The sequence below is a fragment of the Ranitomeya imitator genome, chromosome 7, assembly GCF_032444005.1.
Source record: "Ranitomeya imitator isolate aRanImi1 chromosome 7, aRanImi1.pri, whole genome shotgun sequence".
In the NCBI taxonomy this organism is placed as follows: Eukaryota; Metazoa; Chordata; class Amphibia; order Anura; family Dendrobatidae; genus Ranitomeya; species Ranitomeya imitator.
Genome location: NC_091288.1, coordinates 190,964,943 through 190,985,442, shown reverse-complemented (window position 1 = coordinate 190,985,442; position 20,500 = coordinate 190,964,943). Strand labels below are relative to the sequence as shown.

Sequence of the window (20,500 nt, the reverse complement as noted above, 5' to 3'; positions counted from 1 at the left end):
TTTTGGAGGCAAAGTACGATCACACCAAATATTGATGTGATTTAGATTTCTCTTTTGCTCATTCATTTTGTATTTTGTTAATCGATTAAAAATAAATTAAGGCTTCTACTTTTTTTACATCTGATTGTTATACGATGTTGATGTCTGAAAAAGGTCCTATGTGGAACAGAAACGTTGCACTTTACTATAGGAGACTAACTCTACAACATACTCTTTTTTTACTGGATTATTGAAGTGCAGCTGTTTTTTTTATTTTATTAATAAATTTACAATTGTTGGATGTCAGACAGCTGGGACGTGGACCAATCACAAGAACACCTGTGTAAATGGAGCTGTAGTGAGCAACCTCTGCACCATTCACTTTCTACAAGACAAGTGTTTGCACATGCTCAGTACGACTCCATTCATAAAGGGGACTTTGCATTCCCTGATCTCGGGATCGGCTGGGGTTTCAGTAGCTAGACCCTTGGCAGGTAAACATTTATCATCTGGTGGTAAATGTTGTTTACGGGCAAATCCCTTTAAGATGAATTATTATTGCAGCTGATATTACATATTTCTTGTACAGTGCTGTAATTCTCTGCCTATTCTATAAGTAAGGACAATGTCCTCCAGCTTTGTGAAGGTATAGTATACAAAAGCGGATCTGTCACCAGATATCACAAGACAAACTACATATATTATCACACAGATATCTTGGACCTGATGAGGCTGGTGTTCCTACTGTGAAAATCCATTTTAGAATAGTACGATCCTGATGTGAACGTTATTAACATTAATATTAATATCAGGCAATAAAACTTTCATAAAGGATTATACAGACCATTCTGGCAAGGATTTTCAAAGTAAGTACACCAGCTTCATCAGGTCTAAACTATCTATATCATAATGTATGCAGTTTGCGTTCTGAAATCTGGTGATGACCAATTTCATTTAAAGCTATTGTGCATCCCCATGTAAATATAAGCGCTACCCTGCCATTTAGAAATGATACCGCTGACAATATTGATTAACCAGAGGAGTACAAAGAAAGTCAAGATTAGAATGAAGCTTTCCCCCAAAAAATTAAAGGGGTTATCCAGGCTGTTAAAACAGATATCCTCTCATTAGGAGAGGCAAGCAAGATTAGATCAAGGGAGAATTTTGGCCTCTTCATTGTTTACATGGAGTTTCACACCGGATCAAATCAACAGATACAAAAATATTGGCAAGTGTATACAAATCAGACAAAAACCCAATGGATGACATCCCCTTAAAACAGCTGATGAGTGGGCTTCTTAAAGTCAGATCCCATTGATGTAATATATAATGACTGATCCTAGGAATATGCCATCAATTTTAAAAATCCAGATAACCCCTTTAAATAGTAAAAATTCAAGCTACCTATAGCCACCACTAGGTGGAGCTCACTGAGTGCAGATGCATACAGGTCCATAATACACCAGCTATATGCGGTAAATGATCTCCCCCTAGTGGCAGCTGCAAGTAACACATGCATTCTAGTCTGTGATGGTGCAGTTCTGTTCGTGGCACCAGCCTCTATGGCAGGTATACCACCAGGGCGGACCACCAAGTGTCTGACAGTTCTATTCCTAGACTGTGATGATATCTAATACAGATGCCAGGAGACTTGACTATATAATTACAGATACAACTATAGATGATTACAGCTTTTCTGTCCCGACCTGACATTATATCCAAAGTGATGAAAACTTGAAATGTCCCATTAAAGTCAATGGGATCGGTTGGGATCCAGGTATTGTGTCGTTCTCGGCACGTTCATCCATATGGATGAAAGCTATAGAATCTCAGTAATAAGCTCCTAGGGTTCGTACTCGGTGGTCAATACAAAAGGCACATTCATCCCACCGATGGCCGATCTACGCTTCTCGGAAAATACATGTGATCTGTGCACACACAAGACAAAGGACAATGATCGGAATTGTGCACTCTCAATGGATCCTTTCACCGGGCGCACGGTTATCAGATTTGCCCTCTAAGCCTGTTTTACGAAGCTGAAAGCAAAGAAAATCGGAATTACAATAACACCAATTTCATGCAAATTTTCATCATCCACTTTACTTGCCCTTAAAGGCATTCTCTGCTAATGCCAGCTTGTTAGAAGGTCCCCTTTAAGAATAATCAGATAACAATGTGTGCTTATCCCCTTGTTGGGACGTACAACAATCAGCCGTAATACGGATGGAAATCTGAATGTAAGTGTTCCGTTTCCCTGCAGCACCTCCGCAGGAGAAACTGAGTATTACACATTGCCCGTCCAATCTAATGGGTTGTCTGACAGGTCAGGTCCTCCAGAAGGAAGGAGCTTTTCTTTCCTGGGAGCATTTTCTCAAGAAGAGTTTTTTGTAGCTTAGGCAGTACCTAGTCGAAAGCAGATTTCATCGGGATCTACTCCACAGAAGTAACATGCCTATTTCTCCTATAACCAGACGTTTTTCAACGGCAAAGTCGATTTCCCAATAAAAAAGGAATCATTTTCCAAATGGTTTTAAGTATTTTTTTCAGCAGTATTTTTTGAGGAGTAATTAAGAAAAAAAGATTTTAAGGCGGTTCTGCTCCAAATATGAAAACAAAACCTCATTGTGAACACTATGTTCACACTGTTTTTTTTATTTCTGAGTTTTTGTTGTCTTTTTAAGCAAAATTCCTTCTTAAAAAAAAAAAAATTATTTAAGGCATCATTTATACTCAGATGCAGCCATTGAGTTTTCCAAGGTGAATCCGCTTCAGGAAACCGATGGTGATGATTTTCCTGAAGCGTTTCGCCGGTGGCTTTGCCCTCACCCTTGCGTTGATTCCATTGGAGGCGACTTTCTCTCTAAACTGTTAAGTGTAGAGAGGGGGTGACTTCCACCAAAAATGAGCATGTCACTTCGTTTAACTGCGGTGTTTTTGTGGTGCTTTTTCAGATGGTTTCCGGGGCGAAACGAGCCTGAAAAAGACATAACCTAAAAAGACTTGGAAAATTTTTCCTACTCACTTCTTTGAGCAAACTCCTTTGTAGTTCATATGAGATTTTTTTTCGCTGTTTTCTGAAAAGGTTAGCCAAACAAAAGTGTTTGTTACTCTCTGAAGGCGCATCATGAAGGAAAAATGCAAAAATTGAAGGAAAAATTAAAACTTCTCCAAAACTCTCCTCCAAAAAAAGAAGCGTTTCAAGAAGCATTTTCTCATTAAAAATCTTGAGCATTCACTGCCTGGTTTAGCCCAAGGTCCCATCTATTATCACCCCGATGAGTCCACATCTCCATTAGACCTGCTGATATATAAATCACCTTCAATACAGAGAATTTCTGGGACTCGTTAAGAACCATAACGACCTAAAAACATCATTATGGGCAGATCTCTATTTCCCTCCTCCTGGTCTTCAGGACACCAGAGGTTTCCATATCCCCTTTTTCCATCTTCTCTGGAGTCAAGCACGTGCAGAAAAAGCCTAATTAAATACATGAGAAATGATGAGGCGCCCACCACCAGCCTATGTACGGAGATAAAAACTTGGAAGATTTATAACAAGCCCCTCAGGAAGCAGAGTCAGCGCTACTTCTAAAATGTCAAGGTATTCTTCTTCCCCTGTTCATTTCGGAGCCGACGGAGCACCACCCTGTGCCTGCATTGTTACGCCATGCTTTGTGCCCTCTGGATCTCCACTAGGTATATCGATTTCTAATATTTAAAGCTAAAGTCACATGGAAGAAGAATTTTCTTTTGAACTTGCCCTATAGGGGGCTCAATGATGGCAGCATGATGATACTGCATTACCGCTACTGATCTTCCTGCTTCATGTATGGAAAGTAGCGGGCAACCGGGTGGAGCGGCAGGAGGGGAAAAGGAAAGATGCAGATGCATATGCCAATTAAAAAGTGTGCAAACCAGGGGTGACAATTTCGATGTATTTTCTGCCATTCTTGTTACCCAGCACATCAATCAGACCATGAGAACTCAGGAATGGCGGTATAAACACTTCATACACAAAAGGTCCAAAGGTCCAGTTTTTTTTTTCTATTAAAGATATTATTATTATTATTATTAATAAAAAAAAGATATGTCCGCTCTACTCTGTTTTTACTAAATACTTGCATTTTATATAAATTATCAGATCTGGAGAATTTTTATCCCCATAAAACTATGTTGTTCCTCCGTTAGGTTATGTTCACACCTTGCGTTTTTGCTGCTGCAGGCAAAAACTGTTCTCTTGGCCGTAAATAAGCTGATTACCAAAAAGCAGATTTTGCTGCCTTTTTGCAGCATTTTTTTCAGGATTCTAAAATTTAGCTTTGATTCCACCACAGAAGCATGAACACAGGTCACCAATGCAAGACAGGTGTGTGAAAGCATTTTTGGAAAAAGGGCAAAATGATCAAATTATTTTGTGGAAAAAGATTTTTTATGCTTGAAAAAAATAGTGATTATTCTGGACAAAAAAAAAAATCACGAGTTCATGAAAAAATGGATAATTACAAATGTATCAGAGGGGGGGGGGGGGAGGATGAATTCGTTGGGAATCAGGCTCGGACTGGCCCATAGGGTAACAGGGCAATCCCCCGGTGGGTCCCCAATCCCCCTGTATGGCCCTCGGCACCCCAGTCTGACACTGTTGGGAATATTTTGCCAAAGGGCTCTTTCAGAAGTCAGACCAATGCAAATGAAGGGGTCTGTGTACATGTCAGTGTGATTCCACGGGCAAAATACGCTGACATGTCTATTTTTTTACAGCAGCATGGACAGCAAAATGTCCCGCACACTGATGACACACGGTTGACCTCACTGAGCTTGAACTGCGGTGAACTTTTTCTCAAGGTGCTGAGGTCACCACAGTTCAGGGGTCTGGCTGGGAACGCAGCCTCAGTGACCAGCAGTAACCTCATCAAGGTTACAGCTGCTCACGAGCAGCTCATTCCTCAATGGATCCTGTTGACTTCACAATGACTCTTGCACACGCTCATTAGATGCTTCAATACATGCGAAATGGGCTGGGCCAGTCTATTGCTCCTAATGTACATGTGAAAATTCTAAAAGATCACGATGTAGGAGTCTACAAATAGCCCTGATGGCCAGTGTGAAAATTTCAAGATTTCATTTTCTTTTCTTAAATACATACTGTGATATGAAAAATAATAATAAAAAAAAAATTACAAAAAAAATACATTTAACTTAAAACCTGATTTAAACAGCGGGTTACTTTCTTATGTGACATTCCCTTTAAAGAAGACTAGTTGACTCTCCTGACCCTTTCATTGTTTACCTAACCACAGGAAATACCTACTCGTGTGGCCGTGCATGGTACTGCAGCTTAGTCAATTTTATTGAAGGAACGCCAAAGCTTCTTTGCTCTGCTGACAGGTTGGGGTGCCAGGGAGTCGGACCCCATTCATCCTACACGGGTACATGGCTGGTATTTAATATCGTGGATTACCCCTTTAATAACATTAATATTGTTCATGCTTTCACAGTTTTCTCTTCTTGTCTATAATTAGTGAAGATACATGATAAATGGACCCTTTAAGACACAATGAAGGTTTTTAGCAGATCTCATATTAACTGCCCAAATTAAAGGCCATTTCATTAAAGCTCAATGGAGCATAAGCTGCGCATTCATAGATGAAGGTGGGGCGTTTCTGAGGATTCAGACGGCCTTTGTATTCTTACGCTCTGGCATAGATGAAATATACGTGCTATTAAAGTTTGTGCTAAAAAATACCAATTATGTGACTACTGCTTATAACCTGGTAGTCTGAGTATCTGCACCATTCAAAGGCTAAATTGTGAATTGTTTGGAATCTGGTAGCAAGTAATCAGTTTATCTGCAGCACCCCCGCTGGAGAAGTTAGGCATTGCATTGTTTCCTTTTAAATCAATGGGTTTTAATTGTAACTCATATGCAAATTGCCTCTTCTGAGAGGAAGGGTATTAGAATTCTAGTGCCATCTATTGGAAGTAGCAATCCTAAAAGTCAATATCGACCCTTTAAAGAGCCTTGCCGTGTGACTTAGGATAAAAGCCAAACCAAAATCTAAATTTGCAGACTCGTGTTTCGGGCATGTTGCCCCTCCACAGCGCAAAGCATGAGACCTGATTCTGCTGTATGAAAGGCCTCTGACTGCAGTCTAAGGGGTAATGTCTCTCCTTGTGGAGAGTGACATGCCAGTGTAAGGAGACTAATAGGCCTATAAATCTCTTTACATTGGCATGTCAGGAGATATGTTTCCATTTACACTCCAACTGTAACGCATAAAAGTCCTGGTTCCTCCAGAACGAGAGACATTCCTTTAACTAAAGGACCCTGAATAGGGAATATCCTGCTATAAGAATTTCCTAATAGGGTAGTTGAAAATGGCTTTTAAGTAGTCAAACCCATTGCATCTTACTGTATATACTATGGATTATGAATTATTTACTGTACGATGAGTGAGATTGTGGAACCTTTACTGTATGAGCAGTGAGACTATGGATTCTTTACTGTTGGAGCAGTGAGATTATGGATTCTTTACTGTATGAGCAGTGAGATTATGGATTCTTTACTGTATGAGCAGTGAGATTATAGATTCTTTACTGTACAAGCAGTGAGATTATGGATTCTTTACAGTACAAGCAGTAGGACTATGGATTATTTATTGTACGAGCAATGAGATTATTGATTCTTTACTGTACGAGCAGTGAGGTTATGGATTCTTTATTGTACTAGCAGTGAGATTATGGATTCTTTACTGTATGAGTAGTGAGATTATAAATTCTTTACTGTACAAGCAGTGAGATTATGGATTCTTTACAGTACGAGCAGTAGGACTATGGGTTATTTACTGTACGAGCAATGAGATTATGGATTCTTTACTTCTCGAGCAGTGAGGTAATGGATTCTTTATTGTACTAGCAGTGAGATTATGGATTCTTTACTGTATGAGCAGTGAGGTTATGGATTCTTTACTGTATGAACAGTGAGATTATGGATTTTTTACTGTGCGAGCAGTAGGACTGTGCATTATTTACTGTATGAGCAATGCGATTATGGATTCTTTACTATAACAGCAATGAGATTATGGATTCTTTACTGTAAGAGCAGTGAGATTATGGATTCTTTACTGTACGAGCAGTAGGACTATGGATTATTTACTGTACAAGCATTGAGATTTTGTATTCTTTACTATATGAGCAGTGAGACTATGGATTCTTTGCTGTAAGAGCAGTGAGATTATGGATTCTTTACTGTACAAGCAGTGAGACTATGGATTCTTTACTATATGAGCAGTGACATTATGGGACCTCTTTGCCACATGATGTTGTAATGGTCCATTCATTAAGCAAGTTCATGGAGGGCCTGGATGCCTTTCTTGAAAAATATAATATTACAGGTTATGGGCACTAGATACTGTGATGAGACGTTCATCAAAGGAAATAATCTGATTGAAATGTGTGGAGTAGGAAAGGAAGTTCCCCCCTAATATGGGATTATTAGCATCAACCTTATAGGGTTTTTGTCTTCCTCTGGACCAATATGTTAGGTGACACATTGAACCTGATGGACTTGTCCCTTCTTTCAACCTTAAAACTATGAAAGTGCGAAAAAAAATGTACGATTAAAATCTGATTTAAAGAAATAGTATTTTTTTCTGATGATGGAATAAGTTGAGAAATCCAGTGAACCGGAAAGCTTCATCCCAGTCCCATTACAGCCATGTCCTTTAAACCCTTAGTCAGACTTCTCTCCTGCTTCGTCTTACGTAATGCATTTCCGAGGCTCGGTGCCAAGATGATGACCCAGTCCCCGGCCCGACATGTGCTGTACATTATTTATAAACATGTGATTCATTGTCCTTGTCATACTTGTATGTGTCCAGGTTTTATGGATTGCGTCCACCATCGAATCCTGGGAGCAGATTTCAGGCCCGATAAATAAGGAAGCTCCCGGGGAGAGATAGAACGGTCGGCTGCATGCTAATGCCGGCGTAATTAACAACTGCTCGACAAACGCATTACATGTTATTAGAGGATGCGCGCTCAAGAAGCAGCGCACGGGCTCAGGAAAGTGCTTCACCAACACTGGAACATCTTCAATCATTACTCAAGGGGATAAAATTATATTAGCCCGCTCCTTCAGAAAGACAATGGAGAAAGGACCTGACCCGCAAACGCGGCACTGCCGTCCCGGGAGTAAATGCCGCTCCCAACTGAGTAGCTGTGATAAATGGAAGAAATATGCCTCCTGCCTAATATTATGAGGCATAAACAGCTTTCCGTAATATTTATCATGCCTACGAGCGGGACTTCACATTCTTTGTCCTTGCTTTTCCAGTTTAAAGGGCTCAGTTAAAACGACCATATTGGCGAAATGATGTAGGACACACAAGGACTTTGATCTAACGTATATTTCTTACTAATCTTCTTATTCCTTGACACAGTATGGTTTCCCTATCGTAATACTTGCTGCCCGTACACATTAGATACATGTCTCTTTTGGAGAATTTGATCTGTATGGTGAAAGGGGAGTAAACCGGGCACCTTTGGTGGAATCTTATCCTCTCCGAGATCAAAAAGGATCAAAGATGTTGAAATCTAATTCTTCCCTTTCGCAAATCTTGGTTCGGCCAACATTAATATAATAAATATGGGCATTTCTACTGGATCTAGTAGCAACTTTTCTTCTCTGGGTTCAAAGTGATTGGGCATGTTGAAAAGCAACTGTCCGATCCTTACTTTCTTTGAACCCTCTAGAAGAAATCAGTGATTTGGCCAACATAAATCGAATACTCTGTGTATAGCCATTTCTACTGGCTCTGGTAGGAACTTTTCCTCCTTGAGGTCAAAAGGATTGTGCCTGTTGAAATCCAACTGTCCGATCCTTCCCTCCTTTGACCCCTCCAGAAGAAATCAGTGGTTTGGCTGACAGTAATCCAATCCGTATGACCAACCTTAGAGGTTCTGATGATGACTTATTTTCGGGGAGATCAAAAGGATCGGGCATGTTGAAATCCAACTGTCCAGTCCTTCCAGTATGGCCATTTTTACTGGCTCTGATGGTGACTCTTCTTCCTTGAGATCAAAAGGATTGGGCATGTTGAACTCCAAGTGTCTGATCCTCCTTTCCTCTGACAGCTCTCGCAGAGACCAGCAGTTCAATTGCCATTAATCTAATGTGTATGGCTATTTTACTGCCTCTGGTGGAGACTTTTCTTCCCTGAGATCAGAAGGATTGGGCATGTTGAAATTCAACTATCTATTCCTGTTTTCCTCTCACCCCTCTAGAAGAAGAACTCAACGTGGTTGTTCACAATTTCCATTTCTTTAATTTACAAAGACCTGCGTTGATTAATGGGACTGAGAACGATATTGAAAACTCCTGCTTAAAGGGCTCCAATACTATTTCAAGTTAAGGAAAGTGAGGTCCTTATTAACTCAGGCCTCTGAGTTGACAAATGTTCCTTTCCAACTCATTTACAAAGTTTTACTACTTACAGCCACCACTTGGGGGAGCTGAAGTACATACTGCATACTGATTTACTATTGAGTTCAATGTATGTGTATATCCAGTATGCACTGATCTCATCAGCTCCCTCTAGTGGTGGCTACATGCTCTTAGACATTTAACATTAAACTCTAGACCAATAGAAAGGATTTAAGGCTCCAAATTTGAAAAATTGGACTGAAGATACATTAATAAATCAATCATCATACAATTATGGACCCAAAAATCAATACAAGGTCGAGATTTACTTTAAAGGGGTTGTCACACCAGAGCATAGAGACTTCATAAAATAAGTTCTTCTTCCAAGACATCCCTCCCCCATTACATGGAAATAGCAACTAAAGAACATTAAATACTATTTATTGGGCAACTTTTCCCTAAGACATGGGTCTTTTATTTGAGGAAAGCATGCACTTAAAGCACAGATGATCCATGTCATTCAAGAAAAAAAATGTAATCCTCCAAGGGGACAGGTTACTTCTAAATGCTCAAGTTGTAAAATACACAAGTAAAATCCAATGTATTAATCACATCAGTCACACGCGAAGCTTCTCTTACCTGGAGAAATGAAAAACGTCCTCCACAGTTTCTTATCCCTTGTGACATCTCTTATTTCTTTGGTCATGTTCACCAATCTACCAGCGACAGGTGGAACACGGCGGAAATCCAGAATCCTGCAAGGAGCAATGTGAAAGCTTAATATATTATATTAAGAGTAAACGCAGGACGTTTATTGCTGGAGATGACTACAGGCCATTATTCCGAAGGTTTTTTCCAACACTGACAATGTCACAATTTCAAGGACATAAAAGTTGATGGCTTGTACCAAGGGACGTCTAATCCTTTAAGAAATACAGCCACAGCTTAATCACAAACAGATAAAGAGACGGCAAATAACGGCAGATTTCACGAGCCAAGAGAAGAAAGAAAGGAATGGAAAGCCAAGAAAGGTCTTCAAATCTGGTTTACCTTTAATAATAGAATTAAAAAAATATATATTCTGCCCGCTTCCAATTTCCTAAAATGTCCTTAAAATATCTTCTGACTCTCTAAGATCTTTCAAGATACCCGAGAACAATAAATAAAAAAAAAAAATACAAAAATAATTTTTAACCATCCTTTACTTGTAGCCCACCAGCTACCCCACTCCAGTTGTCTCTTTCAGTCAAGTCACCCTTGAGGTCTTCATTCGGTTATTTTCATGTCTACCAGAGCCTGATATCATCAGCATCTTCCGTCTCCGGGCATCCTTGGCGTCTCAATGTGACGCACATGAAGATGTCGTGGACGAGTAATCACAATAGACTCCAAGGATGTTGGGCACCAGAAGACACCAAAGATGGCCTTGTGAAGATCACACCAGTGACTTGAGGGCCGATGAGTATTATTATTTTTTTATACCTCTTCCTGGCCTTTTTGAAGAACAGAGTAAAAAATGTAAATTTTGGTAAATTCCATTTTTTTGTGAAAAATTGAGGACAATTTGATTCATGTTGAAGTAATTTGCTCATTTCCAGTTATTAAGTATCTAAAGAATAGGTGAAGATGGAGCTCAGAAAAGCCCCGCCAAAATGGTGCAGTGGTCAGGTACATGCATCATTGCTCCATTCTCTAGAGGTCTTTGTCTACATGGCTCAGCTTTTTAAGGCAGTCCCATACAGAATTAATGGAGCATTGTTGTGAGACCCCACCAATCCTCAAGTTATCTCCTTTACTCTTGGTATGTTAGAACTTTTAATCAAGGCAGTAAACCTTTTAAAGTGGGCTTTAAAGTTTGGAAATTATTCCCCGTTGCTCCATTTATAGGACTACTGGGTTCAGTAGAGCGCAGTGTTTGACGGCTGATCCTCTCTACTTCCTCAAGTATAAGAAAGTATGATCAACCACAACCATTCACTTGCGGCTCTTCAGAGCCCTGGTTCTCGGGATCAGTGGAAGTCCCATCTGTTGGAAACCACAGTGATTGAGAAGTTATTCCCAGGCCTATGGATAAGGAATCATTTTCAAACTTGAGAATACCCATTTAACCACTATGGCACATGATCATCTGTAGTGATCACTTGCATTTCTCTTGCAAAAAAAGACATGGGGGAACTTTGGAGGCTCCATGGAGATGGAGGCTCTGCAGGGGAAAGAGGATCCACAGGGGAAGGAAGATCCGCAGGTGAAGGAGGCGGTGAGTAGTGTTTATTTTTGTTTGCTTAATAGTATTTGCTGCAGTTTTTATTTTTTTCAGAGTCAGGTGAACCCCTTTATGCTCAGTTCATTTGGCCCTTATCATATAACAGACATGGGGAATGTTACTAATGTGAAACGCTTCTCCTAAATTGGATCTTAAGCTTGAGCCATATATACTGGCTCTAAACATCACCCTCTAAAGGTTGAGGCAATCTAGATTTACCAGGGTGCAAATAAATGTGTGAGAAAGTAGATGTCAGGCGAAAAGGCCTCATCTTTATTTTTCTTTGTGACCCTCCCACCAAAGTGTATGCCCTGGAGAAGACCCCAGATCCTACATCATAGACTAAAACATTCTTTGGTAAAAATCTCTTTAATTAGAAATAATGACAATTATTCAGATCAAGTAAGTCTAAATATTTCATCAGATTCAGTACATGAGGGACACAGATATGCTTTGCATCTCGGACTACAAACATATCTTTGCAATATTAATCGTCTATTGCCAGTCTCATGTTCATCTGCATATGGTGCCCTAATTAGCATTTCATGGCTCGGGTAATATACTACTGCAATTATCCATGTATCTGTGTCGGCTGACGTCTGATTTCAGATTACATGGACAAGATTATCATCTGGTCCCCTTTAAGTAGGAAGCCTACCGAGCGCTGGATGAGGAAGCTCCATCTGCTTGTGTTTGGCTCAGCGAGGCTATATTAAATGTGTCCATTCTTCACCGCACAGTCTGTAAATCATTGACATTGCTCAGCACTGAATCGCTTGTTTTCTTGCTTGTTATGGGTTTATGATTCCCAGCTATGATTTAAGGGGATGTAGAAGTGGATCGGAAGGTAAAACTCATTTATTGGAAAATATAGGAAGTGTTTTGTAATTTTTTTTAAATACAAGCAAGACCTAATAATTATATATAAACTGTCAGAAAAATAGGTCATATACAGTAATCAGGATTTAAAGAGAATCTGTCAATTGACAAAAATATGTACATTTTTTACTTGATGTAAATGCCAGCATTCTCCTGAATCTGATGCCGTTTTTCTTTTGTTCCTATGCCTCTCCATTCCTGAGTTATGGCCCTTTCTTCCCCGTATGTGCTCGTCTTTTTTACCAAGTGGGCGTGATCCTCAACTCTACTCTATGGATGTGTTCCTGAGGGCCACACCTTGGTAGCTAAAAAGACTCAATTTAAGTACACGGAACAAGGGACCATATCTCAGGAATGGAGAGACATAAGAACAATAGAAAAACAATGCTGGACTCAGGAGAACAGCGGTATTTATACCAGGTAAAAAACATGACAGGTTTATGGCAAATGACAGGTTCTCTTTAAAGGGTACAATACGTCCGATACTGCCATTAGTAGACTGGAAAACACAGCTAGCAATTCAGATTGCTCCAAAAGCCTCTGCGTGTGGATGTAAGCTTGAGACTATGGACACTGCGTGACGGAGGCTTACAAAAAGCTCCATCATCAGTGGTTGACAACCCAAGACAGCACCAGCTAATACATAATGTCACTGAATGTTTCTTGCTGACACGATGCATGAAGATTGCGCCAGACAAGTCTCTGGATGATAAGAAGTTTGTATATCCATTGGCTTATAAAAAAATGCTCTTAAAATCCTGTATCTTATATTGTATCAGTCTTACCTGTCCAAATGAAAAGCGGCGATCTCAGCATTATGTCGCTCATAATCTGAGAAGTAGAAGAAGTCCGGCGGGGTTTCTTGCTCTCTTGTCTGCCTGAAAAATACAAAAAATGATAAGGAATAAATATGTGATGAAAACTTTGCTGTCAAGTACTGTAAAAAGTAGGTGAACATTGGACTTAACCCATCAGGGAGAGACATATCATATATAAGGCTACGTTCACATTAGCGTTTCGCTAATGTGCGTCGCTGTTGCGTCGGCGATGCAGCGGCGACGCGCCCCTATGTTTAACATGGGGGACGCGTGCGTTTTTTTGGTAGCGTTTTCCGACATCTGCGTCGTTTTCGACGCTAGCGTCGGACGCAAGAAAATGCAACAAGTTGCATTTTTCGTGCGTCCGATTTTCATCCAAAAACGAGGCACACGTCGCAAAACGTAGCGTTTTTGCGCGCGTTTTTGGTGCGTCGTGCGTTGCGTCGCCGTTGCGTCGCCGACACACCGGCGCGCAACGCTAATGTGAACGTAGCCTAAGTCGCGCATTGGTGTTTGGTAGAGAGGTGACCCAACCATAAAAACTAATTTTGAATGTCTGTTACATCGTGACTACCAAGGTCGGACATATCATTGGTGCACCCTATGCAGCTCCATAGAGTCCCAAGTGGTAACTGGCCCACTTCTACCATAAAATCAGGTGGAATCATGAGTTATTGGACTACAAATGGCCTATATACAGTCTTCACACAAGGGCCATGTTCTGCATTCGCCACTGAGGACTAATCTAGAGGAATCACGATATCCATGGATGGACATAAAGGAAGTTGTCTATGAGGGTTTACTGTAGAGCAAGGCGTTCATTATGTTGTTTCTACATCCGGTCATCTTCTCTATATGTGTCTTTGTCCAGTATTGCCATCCTCCAAGGGGTTAAAACTAATACTTTTTTATTAGTACAGTTAAAACTTCATAATCAAAGTGAAAAATAGTACTAAAGAAAACACGTTTCAAAAACAAAAAAGCATCCCCAATAGTGATGAGCGAGCATGCTTGAATAAGGCGTTACCCGAGCATGCTCGTATGCTAATAGAGTGTCTTTGGTGTGCTCGAAAAACATGTTCGCTTTCCAGCTGTTCGACAGCCACAACACATACAGGGATTGTCTAACAAACATTGAATCCTTGCATGTCTTGTGGCTGTTGAACAGCCACAAGAGATGCAGCCGCGGAGACTCGAACATATTATTCGAGCACACCGAAGACACTCTATTAGCACATGAGCATGCTTGGGTAACACCTTATCCAAACATGCTCGCTCATCACTAATCTTTAACCGTGGCATGGACCGTTACACTCGTCTGAACGAGCCCTAAGTATGATATGTTGATGGATGACCTTCTTTTACAAGTCCAATAATGCATCCTTTCTTTCTGCTGCCCAATACACAATTACTTACAGCTAAATAGATTTACTAAAATGTCGTAGTTGGTAATACTTCTTTACCACCAGTCATAAGGTTAAATCCATTAATTGTGGAAATTTAGATATCAGGCAATTAGATCATGTCGGATTCTATAATAGTACGTCTCCATTAATTACAATAGTATAAAAAAAATCAATATCAACATCTAAAAGGGAATGAAAAGCTTCTTCTTCACGGTGACGTTTTAGCCAGCTACACAAGCGGTAATTGTACCTTGCAGTCTCCAGAATTGACATATGGGACAATCATTAATTCTCCGCAGGATCAACAAATTTTCACAAATTTTACTTGTCTATTAGTTACTTGCAGCTCCGGCTTCTTATACTATATACTGTATATCATTAACTTTTGATCTTGAGAAAAAAAACAAAACAAAGCAAACAAAAAAAACCTAACTAAACTTTCTGTCTTAGTTTATCGCCTTGCATTCTTCAGCTTGTTTGTGTAAATCTTTCCCAGACATCAAAACAAGAAGTTTTCCAAGTGATGGCCCCCGCGTTCAGCAGCTAGGAGAAGTTCTTCAAACCTCTTGTCATTATTTTATCGGCACCAGGCGCCAAAAGACGTCGATTTCACAATAGCTGAGGAGCACCAAATAAAATGTTGATATAAGAGTAATAAAAATGTAACATTTTACTGTAGATGACAACCACACGGTGCCCATAATTCTCCTGAATATTATTTTCCTTTGGCCTCTTCTGCTGAAATAGTTCTAGATCTTTTTTTTTAACTATTTTCTACCAATTAGCCAACCGCCTAGCGTTTGACAAATAAATCAGCATCATGACATGTGAATGAATTACGTCCAACTAACGAGGTAACTTTGCAAGCTTCTATATTTTTTATTGAGTTGCTATGGTGTGGACTATACAGCTGTTAAAGGGTCTACAAATAAAATGGATGGTTTGGGGTCATCCTAACATGTCTACTTTGATGACTCTTGAAGCATCAAACACGAAGGGTAAAGGAAAGCCTACACAACACCATAAGTACTATGTCTATGATGAGTAAAGGGGTGAAGGAACTACAAAACCAATAAGTGGTAACCTCTAATTTCTACAAAAATCCCCAAAAATAATAAATCCAACAGCAAGTGACTTGCTACGTTGATAGCTTCACATGGGGTTGACTACTGCTTGGCTCCATGGACCTTGTCGAAGAAAACTTGAGCCTCCTTAAGTCCTCTGGTAGACCAGCTGACATCCATCAAATGTGCTCCCGATTGATTTCGGCTGTGTTGAGCTGTTTTTTTTTGTCTTGTTCATAGACCAGTTGAGCCTCGGGCATATCCATTTTTTTATCTAAACAAAATACCTCCAATCCAGCTCAGAAGAGAAAGATGTTTCATCCCTCGTCTTTCCTCATCATTCGAAAGAAGCCAACTTTTAAATAAACGCTTTGCAATAACTATAGGGGGTATTCATAAGCTATACAGGTTTGTGTGTGAAGGCATCTGACTTGTAAGAAATTGGAGTCCATAATGACTTGAAAAGACATGGTGGATATTTCTTCATTTAGAAGATGCATTCTTTCTTCTTTACTCAAGATAGAAGCTCAAGACAGATTTGATGAAAAATAATTAATCTGTCTTGCATTCTTTATGCTATATGTGTCTGCATTACAACACGTCTAATTTGTATAGTAAGAGTCCTTCAAAAAAAGTAATGGTGGACACCTCTTGATTCAGATGGTGCATATTTCATCTACATTTGACATATAGGCTCAAGGCTAGAGTGGTCAAGTTTAAACTAAAAAAAAATACTTTTGGGCGTTCTTTGTGATATAGGTGCCTTTTTAAGAGCGCATCTAACTTCTAAAGCAATAAATTGGGGTCAACTAACTTTTCGGAAAGGTAAGGATGGATTTCTCTTCATTTTGGGAATGAATACTACTTTTGAAGAGTGTAAGCAAAAAAGAAAAACCCCACAAACATAGGAGCAATAAACACATTTTCACGTAGAATTTGCCCGAGTTTGATTAAATCCAGCTCCCTTGAACCCCTAGGTGGTAAAATCACTTTTTTGAGAGCTGGAAACATTAAATGTGCAGGAGAGAGGTTCAACTAAAGCTTGAACAGTCGTTGCAGTTGCCATCAATTTTCCGTAATATGGCTGGTAGAGCGCTTTCAGTGTCTGCTGATGAATGATTGAGCAGTAAGTAGTACATGAGTTATACATTTACATTTTTATTTGGAAACTGTCTCGTTGTGTAGCAGCCTTCGTCTAAGAATATGTAGAATAAATGACACCCCCTCTAATCTTCTAGCATTTCCTCTGCTTCCGAATCCCAACGGCCTTAACAAGAAGAAGATTCCGACACATTAATGCAATGAGTTTTTTCACCACTCTCATTTCCATAAGCGCTTTAGTTCTTTACTTTGTTTCCATGCAATGAGGCATTTTACAGCTGAGAACATTATCAAGATAAATATTCTTCACACTTACTATTCCTGCCTTTAATAAATATTAGGCATCCACGAGGTGGAAAAGCAATGTTTAGTTTATTTTTTAACAGCGTTAGTGCCACATATGAAACAAAAACAGTCATGCTTTGCCTCATTCCCATCATTTAGACAATGAAAGAAGCATATGCCGTTACACATCTATTCTACTGTTTAGAAGACAAAAAAAGAAAGAGAAAGAGGAAATGTGTATCTACTGTATTTAGCTCAGCCTGTGCTTGAAAAGGAAACACAATCGGTCTGCGCATTCCATTTCACTATGCTAAAACATGGAATTTTTTATCGAGGTAACCAATCACTACAGTCCTGGCCAGTGACATCACTGAGAAACCATACTTCTATGATGACATCACTGAGGTGCTTTAGTGATGTCATATGTTTAATTTTTGGGCTAATTTTATTAGTGTTTTCATATCCAGTCTGCCTCCAAAATAGTTTCTTCTATTGGTGTAGACCAGGTGTCCCCAATCTGTAGCTCGGGGACCACATGTCTCGCAAATCCCATGAATTGTGGCTTGTGGCTGTCTGCCAGTTTGGTGCATTAGCTCCAGGTCTAGCAAATGGGAATGAAGAGCACATCTCAAAATTGCGAATTTTGTGAGTAGCACTGCACTGAAGAGCAGATCTGGATGCACATAATTCTGGTCTTAGGGTTTTAGAGATTAATGAAAGTATGGCACGCTAAAGACAAGATGATACTACCTGTCACAGGAGGTTCTTGAGGCTTGATGTGAGTGTGGTGAGAGCGCTTGGTGGGAGAACACTGAATGGGGTTATTGTGGGAACCATTGGATCTTGGTATAATGATTCAGGTTCATTTCTGTGGAAAAGCTTTGGTTATCATTATACTCGTAATGGGGACTTTGGTTGCCACTGTTGTGAGTGGGGCAGGAACTAGATGTGACTTGCGACCCTCTCTCAGCGCTGAATGGTGCTCGAGACCCTCTCTCAGAGTTGAATGTGGCTCGCAACCCTCTCTCAGAGCTGAATATGGCTTGCGACCCTCTCTCAGAGTTGAATAAGGCTTGCGACACTCTCTTTGAGCTGAATGTGGCTTACAACAGTCTCTCAGAGCTGAAAGATGATATAAACCTTCCTGGCTTTGCAGCTTCGGTTAGACTCAGCTGTCTTGCTCCCGGTCTTCTGCATGCTACTCTTTGGTCTCCATTTTGGTCTTCCCCAACACTGATTAGTTTATTGGTCAAATAGGGCTCGATTCACGCCAACTTTGCTGGATTAGTTAGTCGAATCTTGAAAAATTTATTCTGAATAAATTATCTCATCTCTAAATGGCACCCATTCAAAAGAATGGTGACTGACTAAAACTAAAAAATACTGATCTTTTCAGATGGAACCCATAGTGAAACGTGATAGTTCCCAAGATGTAGATCCTCTCTATGATATACCGATGCCCTAACAGAAGTAATTAAAGCTTCGATTCAAATGAATCCATTAGGCTTGACAGATTTTCAATTGAGCCCATATGTTACTCTTCTCGAGGCTAGCCCGGGCGCTTATGCCCATTGGTTTTTGTTAACACGATTGGTGGTGTCTCACTGAAGATCAACATTACTAGACGGGAGCTAAGACATATCAAAACTATTTTAAAAGATTAATTACCCTTTAAAAATTAAAGTATCTGTCACAATAGAGCGTATGGACCTCTTTTGCTCTTGATCATGAGGACTCAGGATTACTAAATCACCTTTCATTTGAATGGACACCATGTAAGATGACCACATATCTCCTGTAGTGGCCAGTAACTGGTTTCCAAAGGCTTTACTTCCCGCAGTGCCATGCTAATGTGCAACGTTCATAACATGCAGTAATATTCAAAGTTAAAGCCATCAACAAATCCAACTATAAGGTTTTAATGCCCATTAAGCACCAGCAGACAAGATGCCAGCTAAATGATACGTATTGCACATACAGTAATTCCTGCAGCCATGAACACTGGCAAGCCACATCTCATGCACGTAAACTGTCAGGCCTCGGGACTTTTTCCAAGCGTCACAGTGGTTTTGGTCTGATTATTTTGTTAAAGGAAAGCAGAGCATGAATAATTAAATATTTGAAGCATGTTCCTCGGAAGAAGATGTTTACTTTCATATTGTAATTCTGTGGCATTCAGACTTAGATGGGACACTCAGCGTCAGCATTTTCTTGTTAATGGTGGAAAAGGGGTCAAGGAACTTAAAGAAGCACACCCAACAATATTTTTTTATTAAATGTGTGTACATGTGCATGAAATATATTGGGAGTGTATTAATACATTCACCTAACACTGCTCTCTCCTGGATCCAGCACTGTTCTCTGTAAACTTCTCAGTGATGTCACCACAATTCCGAGTAGCTGGCTCACTCCATGCTCTATGCGTGAGCCGGCGGAAGTCTCTATGACGCTTCTTTTTGACACTCTATAGGCTTACATTGTAAAAACCACTTCTGAGTGGTGACCCAGAGAGCCTGCAAGGATTGACGTCACTTACGGGGGCGACGCTGGTCTCTGCAAGACAGGTATCGTCTTACAATGCAAAATGACAGTGCGCTCTCCTGCTGGCTCTATACTTCTGATCCAAGTCGGCGAGTGAGCGCACTGTCACTGTGCACTGAGAAAAACACTGCAGAGTAACAAACATCTACTGAGCGTATGTCAGATTTGACAATCAACAACGCATACTCATTCGAGCAGGGACTAGCCCAGCCCTTGAAATGAAGGTCATGTTCTCAAAGAGGAAGTAGTAAAAAAAAAAATAAAGCAGTTAGATAGTGTAGTGAGGGAATGGTAAAATTTTTTAATTAAAATATATTAGAAAATAGATTAGATTATTGCACCATCGGGGAGGCTGTTATGCTGTGCTATCAGGCAACACAGTGTGCAGTAATCAGCGCACATACAGTGATATGGCAATAACCCAAAAACAATAGAACAAGCTCTGAGACGTGGAATCTCTGTAGACTGCAATACCTGAACCTATCCTCACACAACTAAAAGCAGCAGTGGATTGCGCCTAACACTACCTATGCAACTCGGCACTGCCTGAGGAGCTGACTAGCCTGAAGATAGAAATACAAGCCTGACTTGCCTCAGAGAAATACCCCAAAGGAATAGGCAGCCCCCCACATATAATGACTGTTAGCAAGATGAAAAGACAAAACGTAGGAATGAAATAGATTCAGCAAAGTGAGGCCCGATATTCTAGACAGAGCGAGGATAGCAAAGAGAACTATGCAGTC

General features: G+C 40.1%; 1 protein-coding gene across 1 annotated transcript in view; it reads right to left on the bottom strand.

Moving 5' to 3' along the window:
• Positions 1–20,500, bottom strand: part of FAM20C (FAM20C golgi associated secretory pathway kinase) — a 170,503-nt gene that overhangs the window by 36,236 nt on the left and 113,767 nt on the right. Inside the window, exons 4-5 of the mRNA XM_069734248.1 lie at positions 13,328–13,420; positions 10,040–10,155 (exon numbers count right to left, since the gene is read on the bottom strand). Of these exons, the coding sequence (XP_069590349.1) occupies positions 10,040–10,155; positions 13,328–13,420 (209 nt within the window). The remainder of the gene's footprint in view (positions 1–10,039; positions 10,156–13,327; positions 13,421–20,500) is intronic.